This window comes from Alosa sapidissima, chromosome 11, assembly GCF_018492685.1.
Source record: "Alosa sapidissima isolate fAloSap1 chromosome 11, fAloSap1.pri, whole genome shotgun sequence".
Lineage (NCBI taxonomy): Eukaryota > Metazoa > Chordata > Actinopteri > Clupeiformes > Clupeidae > Alosa > Alosa sapidissima.
Window position 1 is genome coordinate 4,175,249 of NC_055967.1, and position 16,325 is coordinate 4,191,573.

The 16,325-nt window shown below is 38.8% G+C and overlaps 1 protein-coding gene across 2 annotated transcripts; it reads left to right on the forward strand.

The window, feature by feature from the left end:
• The first annotated feature begins 729 nt into the window (after positions 1–729).
• LOC121723276 (leukotriene B4 receptor 1-like) lies at positions 730–9,376 on the forward strand. Of its 2 annotated transcripts, none has more exons than XM_042108835.1 (4): positions 730–746; positions 1,509–2,795; positions 2,915–2,982; positions 9,364–9,376. In XM_042108835.1, exon 2 carries the CDS (start codon positions 1,559–1,561, stop codon positions 2,597–2,599), a length of 1,041 nt encoding a protein of 346 aa, XP_041964769.1. In that variant the 5' UTR covers positions 730–746; positions 1,509–1,558; the 3' UTR covers positions 2,600–2,795; positions 2,915–2,982; positions 9,364–9,376. The 2 variants fall into 2 exon arrangements, with proteins under 2 accessions (XP_041964769.1, XP_041964768.1); XM_042108834.1 differs by lacking the exon at positions 730–746 and adding an exon at positions 831–929.
• Positions 9,377–16,325: the final 6,949 nt, after the last annotated feature.

The following is a 16,325-nucleotide window of genomic DNA, read 5'->3' on the forward strand; positions in this document are numbered from 1 at the left end:
GTTTTAACTTACCATTTGTATGTGACATGAACCTAATCAACGACAATTCCCATCAAGTTTTCACGGTAGGCCCTACACTTCTGAAGAAAGTATATTCCTCCATTATGAACTGGAATCGGCCGTGGAGGATGTCTGTGTCGTTAATTCCTCCCAGCTGCATGGCTGAGACTCAGAGCTTCACAGCTTACCCAGGAACACTTTCTAATTTAAATAAAACTTGCGCGATAGCTATGCTCATCTCATCTGTGGATGCCATCATGTTGTTCGCTGCGTCACACCTCAACCCGCCTCAAAGCCAACGCTGATTGGACGTTCGTTTGGTGAACTGCTTCAAATTCTCTTTAACAGATAGTTGCCAGACTGATCTGCGAGTGAAAACCTGAAGCTCACGAGATCAGGATGGTCTCACTCATGGACTTTGAGGACCCTGAATGCTGTTGACATTGATATGCATTTTCTGATCTTATGATCTCTTGAAATTGCATTGTGATTAGAGAACATGAGACACATTCATTACTCATGAAGAACTTAATTTCATATGATAAACTTCCCTTTTGTGAAATGTTTTGAACTTCTCCATTTCTACTTTAAGTGCTGGCACACACAAGAACTATACACTATATGATGTGGTGTATATGTGCTCAATCTAAATTAAAGTTCAAAAAAGGGAATGAACTTGTAATAGCCTCTGATGAAATTTGAGACTGGCAGTTCACTGGACACAGAGCAGGAGACAGGATATAAAGGTTGCCACAAAGAGAGAAAAAGTGAAACTAGCAGTTCACTGGACACAGAGCAGGAGACAGGATATAAAGGTTGCCACAAAGAGAGAAAAAGTGAAACTAGCAGTTCACAGTATCAACTAGTAGAAAAACGCTGCAACGCAACGCAGTCGCAACTGGACACAGAACAGGAGACAGGATATAAAGGTTGGTCATACACAAAAAAATAGAGCTGTCAAACGATAAAAGTTTTCTGAGAGTAACCGTGATTAATTTCATCTTGATAATGAAGCTTTTAATAATGAACATTGACATGTAATATGGAATTAATGTGAAATCATCAAGAATTTAAATATTTTTGTTTGATCATAGCTGTTTTAACTTAAACAGTCCACACAGACCAATCTAACAGATTTCTAATAAAACCATGATTGTTAGCTTGAAAGACATTTCTTATTATGCCTGATAAAGTAGATAGAGAAACAAACAGCGCTCACATTGAAGAAAGAGAGAGAAATGAAATGAAATGAAAGATCGGTTTTGAAAATGCTTTTTGTCGCCTCTTTTCCTCTTGCTAACATAATGTCTAAGGTTTACTTTGATATTGTTTGTTATATTTCTGTATACCACCCTTAAAGGCCAAATTATAGATGAAATGTTGAAAACATTTTAATTTGGGGTCCAAATGCAGAAATGTCCAGCCATCTTAAAAACTATATTATATAATTCAGCCAGCACATGAGCAGATTGTGGACACATTATGACTCACTTTTTTCCCCCCATCAGCTTTGATTGTGCAGGAAAACACCACATTCAACTCAAGTACCTAGAGTCTCATGGAGTTCAATACATATAGGCCTAACCTCAACCTATCAGGTGCCATGGAACTAAACACCACTACCTTTAATGGGAGTACCTGGGGTGCCAAGGAGGTCATCCCTGTGGTGGTCCTGGGCCTGTGTGCCGTGGTGGGTCTGCCCAGCAACATTGCAGTGATCATCGCCATCGTCCGCAACATCATAGGACAGAACATGAGCTTCACCTTGAAGCTCATGCTTAGCCTTTCTGTGTGTGACACACTGTCCCTGTTGACGATTCCCGTTTGGATCTATGCACTGCTCAAGGGCTGGTCTCTTGGTGACTGGTGGTGTAAGCTGTTCAGCTATCTAGTTTACTGGAGCCTGTATGCCAGTGTGCTCATCGTTACCTCCATGAGCGTGCACCATCACAACATAATGAAAGCAAAAAGGCCCAACCGGCAGCTGATGGAGCGGCTACAGAGACGGCGTAAGCATGTTTGGCTCGCTGCCCTCTGGGTCGTAGCAGGCCTTCTTGCCTTGCCTATCATCCCAACACGTGGTGTCGTTGCTAAAATTGGTGGTCTGAGATGTCAAAAGGTAGATGGAAAGTGGCAGAAAGTGTCTGTCCTTCTGTACGAAGTTCTGTTTGGCTTCGCCATCCCGTTCTCTGTCCTGGTAACTTCCTATCTGTGCCTATACAAGAAAGTGCCCAAGGCCAACCTCTTAAGTAAACAGAGGATGACCAGACTTGTAGTTAGCATTGTGGTGGTCTTTTTTTTATTTTGGATGCCAACACATATTATCAACATTGTGGATATTGTCGCCATATTGACTAAAAACTCTAACCATGATAAGTACAAGCAGGCAAAACATGTACGGAGGATGGCAGGGGATTTTGCCAAGACTCTTTCTTACATGAACTGTTGTTTGGACCCATTCCTCTATGCCTTTGCCTCAAGGTCCTTCTTAGCACGGCTGAGACGCAGTACCAAAAGAGAACGCGTGCAGTCTTCCTCGCAACAGGCCACACAGGACAAAACCTCTAAAGCAGAGTCCATCATGGAAACACAGACCTAACTACTTTTTCATGTTGGATATGGGATATTTTCATGTACTCACATACTCTGCAAAAACTGTATGTCTGACTAGTGTTATTAATCTTATATTAAAGTAAAAAAATCTAGTTATTGTTTTTATTACAAAGACACTTCCCTAGCGCTTACTCGTAAAATCATTTGACTTAATTTAATAACAGTTTCATCATCAAAACAAGGTCTTTGCACTGATGAAGGTCAACATTGGTTGATGGATTAAACACTTAGTTTATTTATTTTTCAACGGCAAACAATAGTGTTGATGGAGTTTTCTTCCATGATTGATCCTCAAAACAAGCAAATTTGGCTGCCAGCGCATTAAGGAAATTTGTCTTGACACCTTAAAATAAATCAAATTTTTATCAAGTCAAAATGATCTTAAGAGGGAGCACAGGGTAGGTGTTTTCGTACTAAAAACAATACCAATGTTTGTTTGTTTAATTCTGATGTTAATATATGATTAATAACGCTTGGCTAGATTTTATTGCAGTGTATCAGGAAATCCCTGACAGTTTTCAGCAATAAATCAAAGTTAATCAAAGCACAGAATAATATTATAGATCAAAGTAAACTTTGAAGCTCTTTCTCTGTGCAATAGCATTTGTTTAGAGACAATGTGTGAAATGGCCTGTTGCTGAACATTGTTGCTGTCACGCTTCTCAAGAATGCCTGAAGTCCCTCATATCATTACCTACCGTATTTTCCGGACTATGTCACACTTTTTTTCATAGTTTGGCTGGTCCTGCGACTCATTTGCAACATATATACAGTCGTATGCAAAAGTTTGGGCACCCCTCTGAGATTTCATGACAATTTGCTCTTCCTTTATAATACAAGATCACAGCAACAAGATTTGTTTTCCTACAAAGATGTAGATGTTTGAGTGTTTTCCAGACCAAAATTCTTAGAGTAGCATTACATAGTTTTATTATAATAAAATAAAATGCAAAAAATGGGATGTGCAAAAGTTTGGGCACCCTTTTAATAGCATTAATTTCAAGACCTGTACGGATTTATAGCTGAGAGGTTGCAGCACAAAACTGCTTTCATTAGCTCGTTAGACCTTCAATTACAAAGACAGGTGGAACTAGTCATGAAAAAGGCTATTTAACATAGGTAATAGCTGGCTGTGCTTGTCCTAGGTTCTTTCTTAGAGAGTGGCAACATGGGGACCTCAAAACAACTCTCCACTGACCTGAAAGCTAAGATAATCCAACATTATGAATTAGGAGAAGGGTACAAAAAATTATCTGACAGGTTTAGACTGTCTGTCTCCACAGTCAGAAATGTAGTTGTGAAATGGAAGGCCACAGGAACAGTCCGTGTGAAGGAAAGATGTGGTAGGCCGAGAAAAATAGAGGAAAGGCACAGGCGAAGGATGGTTAAAATAGTCACAGAGAAACCACAGACCACCTCCAGAGAACTACAACAACATCTGGCTGCTGATGGTGTAGTTGTTCACCGTTCCACAATCCAGCGTACTTTGCACCAGGAAGAGCTAATTGGAAGGGTGATGCGCAAAAAGCCTTTCCTGAGTGTTTGTCACAAGAAGAGTCGCATGAGGTATGCAAAAGCACATCTGGACAAGCCAGAAGCATTTTGGAACAAAATACTGTGGTCAGATGAGACCAAGATTGAGTTATTTGGTCATAACACGAACAGGTATGCATGGCGGAAAAAACACACTGCATTCCATGAAAAGAACTTGTTGCCCACTGTAAAGTTTGGTGGAGGACCCATCATGTTATGGGGCTGTGTGGCTAGCACAGGTACTGGAAAACTTGTTAAAGTTGAGGGCCACATGAATTCCTTACAGTATCAGGAGATTCTTGACAAGAATGTTCAAGAGTCAGTCACAAAGTTGATGCTACGCCGGGGTTGGATCTTTCAGCAGGACTATGATCCTAAGCACCGTTCAAAATCCACCAAGGAATTCATGCAGAAGCACAGGTACAATGTTCTGGAATGGCAATCCCAGTCCCCAGACCTTAACATCATTAAAATTGTATGGATGTATTTGAAGAAGGCTGTCCACGCATGAGGCCAAGAAACCTGACTGAACTAGAGGCGTTTTGTGTGGAGGAATGGGCCAAAATACCACCTGCCAGACTTAAGGGACTTGTCCTTGGCTACAGGAGGCGTCTACAGGCCGTTATTGCAGCAAAAGGAGGCAATACTAAATATTAATGGAATTATTTCTTAGGGGTGCCCAAATTTATGCACATGCCTATTTTTCTTTAAATGCACATAAATATGTTTCTGTTGGACCAATAAAAGTTATTTTACTACTGAGATGTTTCTGTTACCATAAGGTATAACATATGTTAAAATGAAGTTGCTGCTTGAAAAGCTCAGCAAGTGACAAACTGATGCAGTGGTTTTCGTAAGGGGTGCCCAAACTTTTGCATACGACTGTATATATATTTATATATATATATATATATGTTTTTTTCCTCTTCATGACACATTTTTTGACTGGTGCGACTTATAGTCCGGAAAATACGGTACTTATTTTTTCAACTTCATGCCCAGAATTTGATTCAGACTTTGATTTCAAGGCATTCTTGCAGAGCCCGTAGGGAGTCCCTGGATTTAAGTGGGAGATACAGCTGTAAGTCATTCGCATAGAAGTGGATTGTAACATGGGTACGACTTACGGGGGTGCATACTTTGAGCTGTATTGCAGGCAGATCTGTGTGAACTAAAATTACCAACTGAAAACAGGATGTCAAAAACCCACCAGGCCAGACATCTATATTCTAACCTGAGGTCTAGACGACAGACTATCTAATGATGGCATGTCTATTATAATTAAAGTCTACATATAAAATATTGAATGGACTTTTTCTGTGAAATTGTACTCTTTTATGTCAGTATCTTATCAAATTGTGTAGGCTAATACCTAACTTATTGTCAGTATTACTTTAAAGTATATTGATGTGTAATTAATCTGTGTAGTCCACTCTGTCATTACTCTTACTCCCTGTTTGTAGTTTACAGCTTCTTTGGGGTCTCATTAAGATTATTATATTCTATTATATATTGCATTTAATTCACACTGTGTGCATATAGTACTGCTGAATGTTGATGTTAATATAGATCTAATATGGCCATGTGATATTTGATTCCATTCCAGATTCCATTTTGTTTTTTAAATTTTCCTCTAAAAATGAAAATTCTGTGAAGCTCCCTTCTACCTCATGCTTGCCATAAGTCTACTTCCTCCTATAAGTTCTGTTATTGATGTTCATTTCACCAGCTGACAGGAAGTGAAAAATCAATAGACATGGAAATAGCAGGCCATGTTGAATTCCTCTTGCGTAACATCAGTCATCAGTCTCTTAAGGCACACATGAACAGTCATCTGCTTTACTGCATGATGCTCAGCGCGAGACAATGACTATGCTCACAGCCTTAGACAGCTGATTTGTTATCTGTGTGGATATATAAAAATATTTGAATGAACATACAATAAATTACATCTTTTTTTCTTTATCTTTATTTAGTTGGCTGACATTTTATGTGAATTAATTGCCGGCCCAGACTCCCATGGAGCAACTTGAAAAGAGAGTGAATGACTCAACACAGCCAACAATGAATAATTGGGTAACACTTTACTTGACAGTATCGACATAAGAGTGACATGACACTGGCATGAACACGTGACACTGTCATGGCACATGAACCCTAACCCTGATCCTAACCTCTAACCCTAATCCTATAACCTAACTTAGGACAAAAACCAAATGTCACCTAATAACAGAAGCGTTATGTCATAAACGTTTATGACACGTTCATGACAGTGTCATGTCACTCTTATGTCAATACTGTAACCAATAAATGTAACCAATAATTGATACATCAGAGAGAAACCCCATCCTTCATAAGCACTCAAGTAAACCCTCAATTGAGCAAACCATAATATTATATTATTATATCAATATGGGCTAACACAATGGCTTAATTACATTGATTTGCACCTGTATCAACCGCCAGCTGCTCAACTAGGCCTCATCCAGAGCCATAGAAAAAGATTTAGATTTTATCAGAGCGGTTGTCACGGACTGAGCCGTGACGTGCTCACGCAGCGTGCAGCCAGCCAAACGCCGGCGCTAACATTCAAACTGTCCTGCCGCTGTTCTCCGTGTAATATCACTGTCATTACCGTTTGCTCTGTTGTATTCCTGGTTCTCTATTCACAATGTCATTTACCACCGTTCACCATAAATGCCAGCTAGCATGCGTTGTTGTTTAAGGTGCAGGGAAAGGCCTACCGGCATTCTTAAGTAGCAAATGTTTGTGCATGACTCCATTCACATTACTCAAACTATATACATTGTCATTTCCATCTCCCATCTGTATTAATGTCTTCTGGTAGCAAGTGATGAAAATACCCACACTGGCTGTCAAACTTCTCATTTATTTAGTTAAACCTTCGTAATTACAACTCTGTACACAGTTAACTCACCACCATCCCGAACTCCGTTTCAACTTCCTGGTTTAACGTGGGGAAGCCGAGGGAATGTTCTTCTTCTTCTTCTTCTGTCAGGTTTTATGGCAGTTTACAGGCAAAGTGTATTACCGCCATCTACTGGACTGAGATGCAATCAATTGGATGTTATTTCAAGGAAAATCATAAAAATAAAAAATAAAATAAATAATAAAAAGAAATAAAAAAATAAAATAAAAAATAAAAAAACAAAACACAAAACAACCAACTAAATCCTATTTGCTAATTGTGTTTCTTTGATAAATGTGATGACAGCACTAGTGATGTTTCCTGATCTAGGCTCACCTAATAAGGTGTCTAAAGAGAAGGCTTTCTTGGCTGCGTTCACTTCCCTCTTTAGCTTTTCTCTTTGTCTGGAGAATCTTAAGCATTTTAAAAGAACATGATCTACATCCTCTCTCATTCCACAAAACTCACATTTTCCAGTTGGATGTTTATTTACAACATGTAAGCTATTATTCAAACCAGTATGGCCTATTCTCATCCTTGTAAACCAAACCTCCTCTTGTCTGTTTGGGTACATAGGTTTGTTATTTAGGATATTCTTTTGAATATTATATAAATGTCTACCTTTCTTCTCCTTATCCCATTCAGCTTGCCATATTAAGTTAACTTTGTGTTTGATGATTACCTTAACTTCTGATCTGCTGAGAGGAATGTTTAACTGAACTTCCTCTTCCTTAGTTGCCTCTTTTGCCAGCTTGTCTGCTTCCTCATTACCACCAACTCCTTTATGAGCAGGTACCCATACAAACTGGATTGATATTCCCTGTTGACTGATTGCAAATATGATATTATTAATTTCATTCAATAAATCCTGTCGGCATGATGATTCTCCATTTTGTATAGATGTGAGAGATGACATTGAATCAGAGCAAATAACTGCTTTAGGGGGCCTAGCTTCTTCTATCCACTGTAATGCAATAATAATAGCTGTCATTTCAGCTGCAAATATGGACAGATGGTCTGATGTTCTCTTTTTAATAGAGATTTTGTAATCAGGGATATATGCTGCAATACCTGTTTTACCCTCTGAATCTTTAGATGCATCTGTATAGACCTGTGTTGTATCATAATACATACTTTCTAGATATTGCTCTACGTTCTGATACACTCCTCCAGATTTAGCTATCTCTTTGGTTTCCATAATTACCATAGGAGAACAAAACAACCAAGGTGGAGTTCCTACCAGGGGCACAGTCTTACTACAATTGATACCATCTATTTCCAATTGGTTTGCTATTTTATTACCATCCCAACCAAAGCTACAAATCTGGGATCTACCATATTCCCAACACTCGTTAAGAACTTTCTTAGTGGGGTGTGATACATCATGTTCCTTTAAATTAATCCAGTAAGCCATACTCAACTTAATACGTCTAAGGCTTAAGGGCATTTCTCCTGTTTCTATTTGTAATGCTGGTATTGAAGATGTTCTAAATGCACCACAACATATCCTCAGACTTTTAGCCTGCATTCTATTGATTTCACCAATCAATGTCTTAGATGCTGAACGATACACAATACATCCATAGTCTAACACTGATCTTATCAGTGCAATATAAATTATTTTAAGGGACATCCCTGACGCTCCCCAGTTGTACCCTGACAAACATTTCAAAACATTAATGCCCTTTTTGCACCTCTCATTTATTTTCTGTATGTGTTCCTTAAATGTTAACTTGACATCAAACCACACTCCCAGGTACCTAATAACGTTAACTTGTTTTAATGATTGATTATATAACTTAAGTTCTAGTGTGGGATTTATTCTTTTCTTTGAAAAACAAATAAATTGAGTCTTCTCTATAGACAAATGAAAACCCCACTCACATGCCCATTTTTCTACCTTGTTAATAGCCAGTTGCATTTTGGTTGTAATATTATCAATATTGCGTCCTTTTACCCACAAAGCTCCATCGAGGGAATGTTCCACTAGGTTGAAATAGAGGGGTTTCGCGGGTGATTGGTGGTGGGAACCATTATTGCAGGGGTGTTTTTGTGTTTATCACTATTATGGGTTTTTCTCTTTACAAATGTGATTTTGGTGGGGGGAAACATTTTGTATGTATTTCTATATTTGCTGTTTGCTTGTTTGGTTTATTATTTGGTTATTATTGTGTGATTATTTGGTTAAATTGATTTTTGTTAGCAATGGGGCAATCTAGTGGGAGGGGCTACAGCTAGCCTAAGGCTGTATTAGGCCCCATGGCCTCAGTTGCAGTGGGTCTGTGCAGAGAGAGAGAACTGTGAATGAGAATTGTGGGCTGGTTAAGTGTGCAGGGTCTTTTGAGACATAGCCTGGCAACTTGATGCCTATTTATTTTCTTTTTGAACAGTTTTTGTTTTGCATTTTTGCTCATCTTGACACTGAATATTTGCACGTATTAGAAAAAATATTTTTGAAAAAATAAATAAACAAAAGACCTTTTTTGGAAACTTGCATCTTCCCTGACTCTGCCATCGGTTATCCTGCCACAGCGGTAGATAAAACTTTTCTATGGCTCTGGATTTTATCTATACCGCTCTGACCTCATCAAAGAGCCTGTTAAACTGATTGCATCTGTATCAACTGCTTTCTGCTTAACTAGGCCAACTCTCCGTGTCTCTCCAAGGATATAAGGCACATTCCATCCAACTTTCTATCCATTCATCCAGGGGCGATTCTAGACCTAGAGCTTTGCTGGGGCACAGGCCCCCAACACCCAATACATAAAAAAAAACATTTGCGCAATATGAAATAAATGGCTTTTACGTCTAGCCCCCATCATGTCCTCATCCATTTCTTGCCTGTCTCTCTCCTCCTCCTCCTCCTGCCTGGTACTGGACTGCCCAGCCTGTGCTCTTTCTCCCCTCTCTTCTTCTTTTTGACCTTCTTCTCCTCCTCCTTCTCCTCCTCCAGCACTCTCTCCCTCAGTTGTTGTAGCAGCCACTGCAGCAACATCCAAACACATAGGCATAAGTTGGCCTACTGTATACTCACTGTATGAATTTAATAGGCTTTCCTACACAAGGGAAGCTTATTTTTAGTCAAAATTAAGATATACTTCCCTCCCAGGCAAGGGTCCTGTAGTCATCCTGGCAATACTTTTTGTAGCTTAAATAGCCTACTAAAGCCTTCATACTGACTTTTGGTGATAATTTGCAAATATAGCCTAATAATCTACACAGAAGTCTGATTCTGTGTAGATTATTATAGGCTACATTTACAAATGCAGCAAACTTATTTAAGTTTGCCATTAAACCATTGATCAAATCACAGCACTGGCTATTACCAGCATAAATGTTACCTTTAATGTGGGAAATTATCATACCTCCCTCGTCCTCCTCATCTCTCCTCACATCATGTATCCGCTTTACACTAGATTCGCCTATACAGAATAGAGGGCATTGTATTGTGCATTCATGGAGGAAGATGGGACATGTTTTAAATGGTGCTATATCTTATCTACAGATTATATGCTTTCAGAAAATATATATTTTAGTGTGTTTAATTTTTTTTCCTGGACTGTACATGCCAACATATATCCCCTTTACACTAGATTCGCCTATACAGAATAGAGGGCAATGTATTGTGCATTCATGGAGGAAGATGGGACATGTTTTAAATGGTGTTATATCTTATCTACAGATTATATGCTTTCAGAAAATATATATTTTAGAGTGTTTAATTTGTTTTTTCTGGACTGTACATGCCAACATATATCCCCTTTACACTAGATTCGCCTATACAGAATAGAGGGCAATGTATTGTGCATTCATGGAGGAAGATGGGACATGTTTTAAATGGTGTTATATCTTATCTACAGATTATATGCTTTCAGAAAATATATATTTTAGAGTGTTTCATTTGTTTTCCCTGGACTTAACATGCCAACATATATCCCCTTTACACTAGATTCGCCTATACATTATAGAGGGCATTGTATTGTGCATGCATGGAGGAAGATAAGACATGTCTTAACTGGTGTTATATCTCATCTAGAGGTTATATGCTTTTAGAAAATATATGGTTTTGGGTGTTTAATCTGTTTTGCCTGGACAATATAGGCTAAAATATATCCCCTTTACACTAGATTCGCCTATACAGAATAGAGGGCAATGCATTGTTCATGGCATGGAGGAAGATGGGACATGTTTTAAATGGTGCTATATCTTATCTACAGATTATATGCTTTCAGAAAATATATATTTTAGGGTGTTTCATTTGTTTTCCCTGGACTGTATATGCCAAAATGTATTGGCTTTACACTATATTTGCCTATACAGAATAGAGTATGTATTATGCTTGGTGTGGAGGAAGATGGAAATGTTATTTTGTTGATTAATGTTATATTTTATGTACAGGGTATATGCTTTTACAATATGTAGAGTAGAGTTTGCGAGTAAGTGGCTGTTTTATGACTTTAATGAACCATGACCCATGTACTGTATAGGCATGCATTGTATATTTGTGTAGATCAATAATTGTTGGCATCTATCATTAGGGGGGAGCTAATTAAACTGAATCTTAAACTATATGCATTTAGATCAGAAATAATTATTATATCATTATTCATCATCCTCTGACTCCTCTGAAAGGAACTTGTGTGGATTGTCACATTGTTCATTTTGACACGTTCCACAGGCAGCAGTGCAAGGTAATCCATATCTTCTACACGAACAGCGGAGTGTCTTGCAGAAATGCACACAATTAAGAACAGTTGACTGTCTCTGTACTTGGATCTAACATGAAAGAGTATTTGATTGAGGTTGATTCCATTCCATTTGGTAATCTGTATCTGAAAGCTAAACTGAGGGAGCGGTACGGGAATGACATATGTTTCACAGAAGGGAAAGGTTTTGAAGGCATGGTGACACTGAGAGAGAAAACATCATGCATCCTCAGGTCCTACTATAAGAACACTAAAAAAGGTGGAGATGAAGAGTCATCAGTGACCTCTTAATCTGATAAAACATGAAAAACACTTTCCTAGGCTGAATAATGCTTCAGATATAGCCAAAATTAGCCTCTGGTGGCCATCTTGGACGCCATCTTGAAAATGACACAAGTCTTTGAAAATTATGAACTGATACTTTAGTCTGACATATATGAATCAGTGACCTTTAAATCTGATTAAACACGACAAACACTTTCCTAGGCTGAATAATGAGTCAGATATAGCCAAAATTAGCTTCAGGTGGCCATCTTGGACGCCATCTTGAAAATTTAAGTCTTTGAAAATGATGATCTGATACTTTAGTGTGACATATATGATTCAGTGACCGCTAAATCTGATTAAACACGAAAAACACTTTCCTAGGCTGAAAAATGCGTCAGATATAGCCAAAAGTAGCTTCCGGTGGCCATCTTGGACGCCATCTTGAAAATTCTAAGTCTTTGAAAATCATGATCTGATACTTTAGTGTGACATATATGACTCAGTGACCGCTAAATCTGATTAAACATGAAAAACACTTTTCTAGGCTGATTAATGCTTCAGATATCCCAAATTAGCTTCTGGTGGCCATCTTGGACGCCATCTTGAAAATGACCCCTTTACTGGGGTCAGATTTTACTAGATTTTTAATATGTTATTAAGTACATCTAAAGGTATCATAATCAGTTGAAAACCTTTTTGTATCAATTTTTTTTGAGGTTAGGTGTTTTTTTTTCATATATTGACCCGCCTAATAATTCCATCCAACTTTCTATCGATTCATCCTCTTCAAACCTTTCACTCACCCATTAAACAATCTGCCTATCAACATCCATTAAACAATCTGCCTATCAACATCCATTAAACAATCTGCCTATCAACATCCATTCAACTTTCTGTCTATCAACATCCATTCAACTTTCTGTCTATCAACATCCATTACAATACATCAACTTTTAAACTACATACTATATTAAATATAAAAATCCTTGCATTACCCTTAAGTATGCATATACAACTAAGTCTCGTGGAGAACTGAAAATGGACAAATGTAGGCCTCATTGGCTATTGTGGTGGAAAAAACACACCTACCCAAGACCAAATTAGCACTCTGGTAAAGCTCAATCCAAGGAAACATGCCGAGACGAAAATAGCCGTTGAACTGTCAGTATTTTAATCACAATACTACAAAGTGACACAGCCTGACTAAGTCTAAGCCAATGCAACACTGAGCAGTAGAATGACTGTATATTCTGCAGAATATTTAACCCAATTTGAGATCTGCGCAAAATCTGAGACTGGAGCAATGGTGCTCCATCCTTTATCCTCACAAAGGGGTCAAAGATCCAATTCAAATTTGGTGTTCAAATTCTGATGTCTTGGCAAACCAATAAGGGATATGACATCAATCCACCTAGCAAAGCGTTTTCGGGTGTTGTTATGGACACTTTTCTGTCCTCAGATGTCCTTCAGCCCTCTTACTTTGCTTAATTTTCTTGTTAACCAAATATACACATTAAGCTATGGTCACACCCCAATAACTGTACGCAACTGCCATATTCTTCAGCTGGCAAACTGCAATCAGCAAAATAAAGACCTCACTGACAGACTGAGGTTAGTAAAAGTTATGAAGAACATATAGCTGATGGACAGGCTAACGTTTCTCTGACTGCAAACACTTGCTGTGTTCAGATGGCCCTTCTCTACACTATCACTCTGACTGATCAGAGGTAGCCATGGAGCACAATCACATGATCTCCATATTCAAGTAGGCTATAGTACAAGCAATTATGAAAGAAGAATTTCTGCTTCAGTATCATTTAAAATTATTCAATAGGCTACATTAAACTATACAATGCTCGATTGATAGCATTACCAAAACATTACTGAAGCCTATGTAAAGAACTAAATTACCTAGATTGTTGTACACCTTAATGCAATTTATTTATACCAGCTAGGACAACTGAAACAACAGAAAACTAGATATACCGCAGAGCGGTACAAAATATGACCACCGCCCAGTCCAGCACATTTTTTCCACAAAAAGAAATCACGCTGAAAGGCCTATATGATTCTAACTGTCTCACTAAATTGCATTATCCACACTCAATTCTCACTGGTATCTGCTAGACAACAAGTACCAAAACATGATTAGTTCATAGATTTCACATGTAAAATTCATTTTATACAACCCCACCTCCATCTTGCCTGTTCATAATTCTGAGAAATTCTTGATTGTTTGTGTTATGTTTATGTTATGTATGAGGGTGTGTGCGTGTGTGTGTGTGTGTGTGTGCTTGTGTGTGTGCCTGCGTATGTGCCTGTGCATGCAAGCGTACATATGTCTACTGTGTGAGTATGTGTCATACGTATGATTACTGTGAATGTATGTGTGTGCGTGTGTATCTGTTTGTGCACATGTGTGCACATGAAATGGGTTAACATGACCCCTGGAGGCAAACATACGGAAAAAAATGGTCATCCTAGGCCCTACAGATCTCAAGATATTCACAGAGAACTGTGTCTGCCCTACCCTCCTTTCGGGGGGTCCAGTCCAGCGGGGGGGCTACAGATCAAAACGAAAAATGACGGTTCCATGCTATCCATGTGGGGGTACATGCCCACCAAGTTTCGTGTACCCCGGTCTTTCAGTGTCCCGGGAATCCTTGTTGGTGTACGTCACTAAATGTACACATAAATTATTTTATTGTAAGGCCCCCCATGAACGAAAGTATACAAAACTTGGCATGCATTCGGAGGGTGTCATAATGATCCTACACTTCCAATTTCGTGCAGTTTTGACTATGTTAGGTCACAGATACCTTCAATTACAACACCTCATTTTTACTTTTTTTGTGTTTAACTAGGTGGCGCTATACATAAAATGAGTGGTTATAGAATGGGTTGACATGGCCCCTTGAGATCAACATACAAAAAAAAATGGTCCTCCTAAACCCTACGGTTTTCGAGATATTCACAGAAAACTGTGTCTGCCCTACCCTCCTTTGGGGGTCCAGTCCAGCGGGGGGGGGGGGGGGGGCTACAGATCAAAACGAAAAACGATGGTTCCATGGTATCCATGTGGGGTTACATGCCCACCAAGTTTCGTGTACCCCGGTCTTTCAGTGTCCCGGGAATCATTGACGGAAATTTGGGCATGCCGCTTCGCTGCGCGGCGGTCATAATAAACAGGGCAATGTGTTGCCTGATGGTGGAAATATTTTATTCCTTTAGGCTATAGGCCTACTACCTACCTACATATTGCTGGTAAGCCTACATTTTAGAACAGTACAGCTACAACAACTAATTTCCGTTAATATTCAGTAGTCTATCGTTATACAGTTTAGCTGGCTTGTGCATGAATATGACTTGACGTTTTGTAGCCTATATTTCCGTCAGTCTACAGTAGGCCTATTTTAGGGCATCTTTACCAAGAGAGCGCTTCCGATGCCCTATTTAACAGACCAATCGCCACTCATGCTGTCGATGTTGAATTTTGGGCGTCTGACGGAAACTGCTCAATCTGACTAACAGTTAACGTCGATTTGACACTCTGCTGTCCGGGTTTGCAAATCATTCATTTAGAAAACTTAAGTTGCTATTTGTTATTATGATCCAACACGGCCTTAATACATTATTGCAATTAATAAGTCATCATAATCAGCATGTCACACATAGCGTACCTGCTCCATCACTGAGTTCTTGTTTCATGTAGCCTCAACTAGACACTCTCCACCACCTGCTCTGTCCCTCAGCTCTGTATGCTTGCTTACGTCTCCTTGCTCAAATTCAACGAACTTCAACATGTTGCTGACATAGGCTATCCTACTTGCAATATTGTATATTTTTGAAGCTTCTGCATTTGTGTTATTTTTGCACAATAGGCACTACCGCACCCGCCGCAATTTCAACGTCTACTTCGAGAAACTATTGATGGCTAACAGAATCCTGGCTCTGAGCCAAAATGGGAGGGGTGGGAAGAGCTGTTATTGGATCAGTCCAGTTTTAGTATGGAAAATGAACCAATGGGCCGCTGACTGTCCTTCCTTTGAGCCGATCTTTGGCCAAACGAAATTATATAGCCTACAGGTGCTGGTCATATAATTAGAATAGAATGAAAAAGCTGATTTATGTCAGTAATTCCATTTAAAAAGTGAAACTTGTATATTATATTCATTCATTAGCCTACAAACAGACTGATATATTTCAAATGTTTATTTCTTTTAATTTTGATGATTAGGCCTATAGCTGACAATTAATGAAAATCTCAAATTCAATAT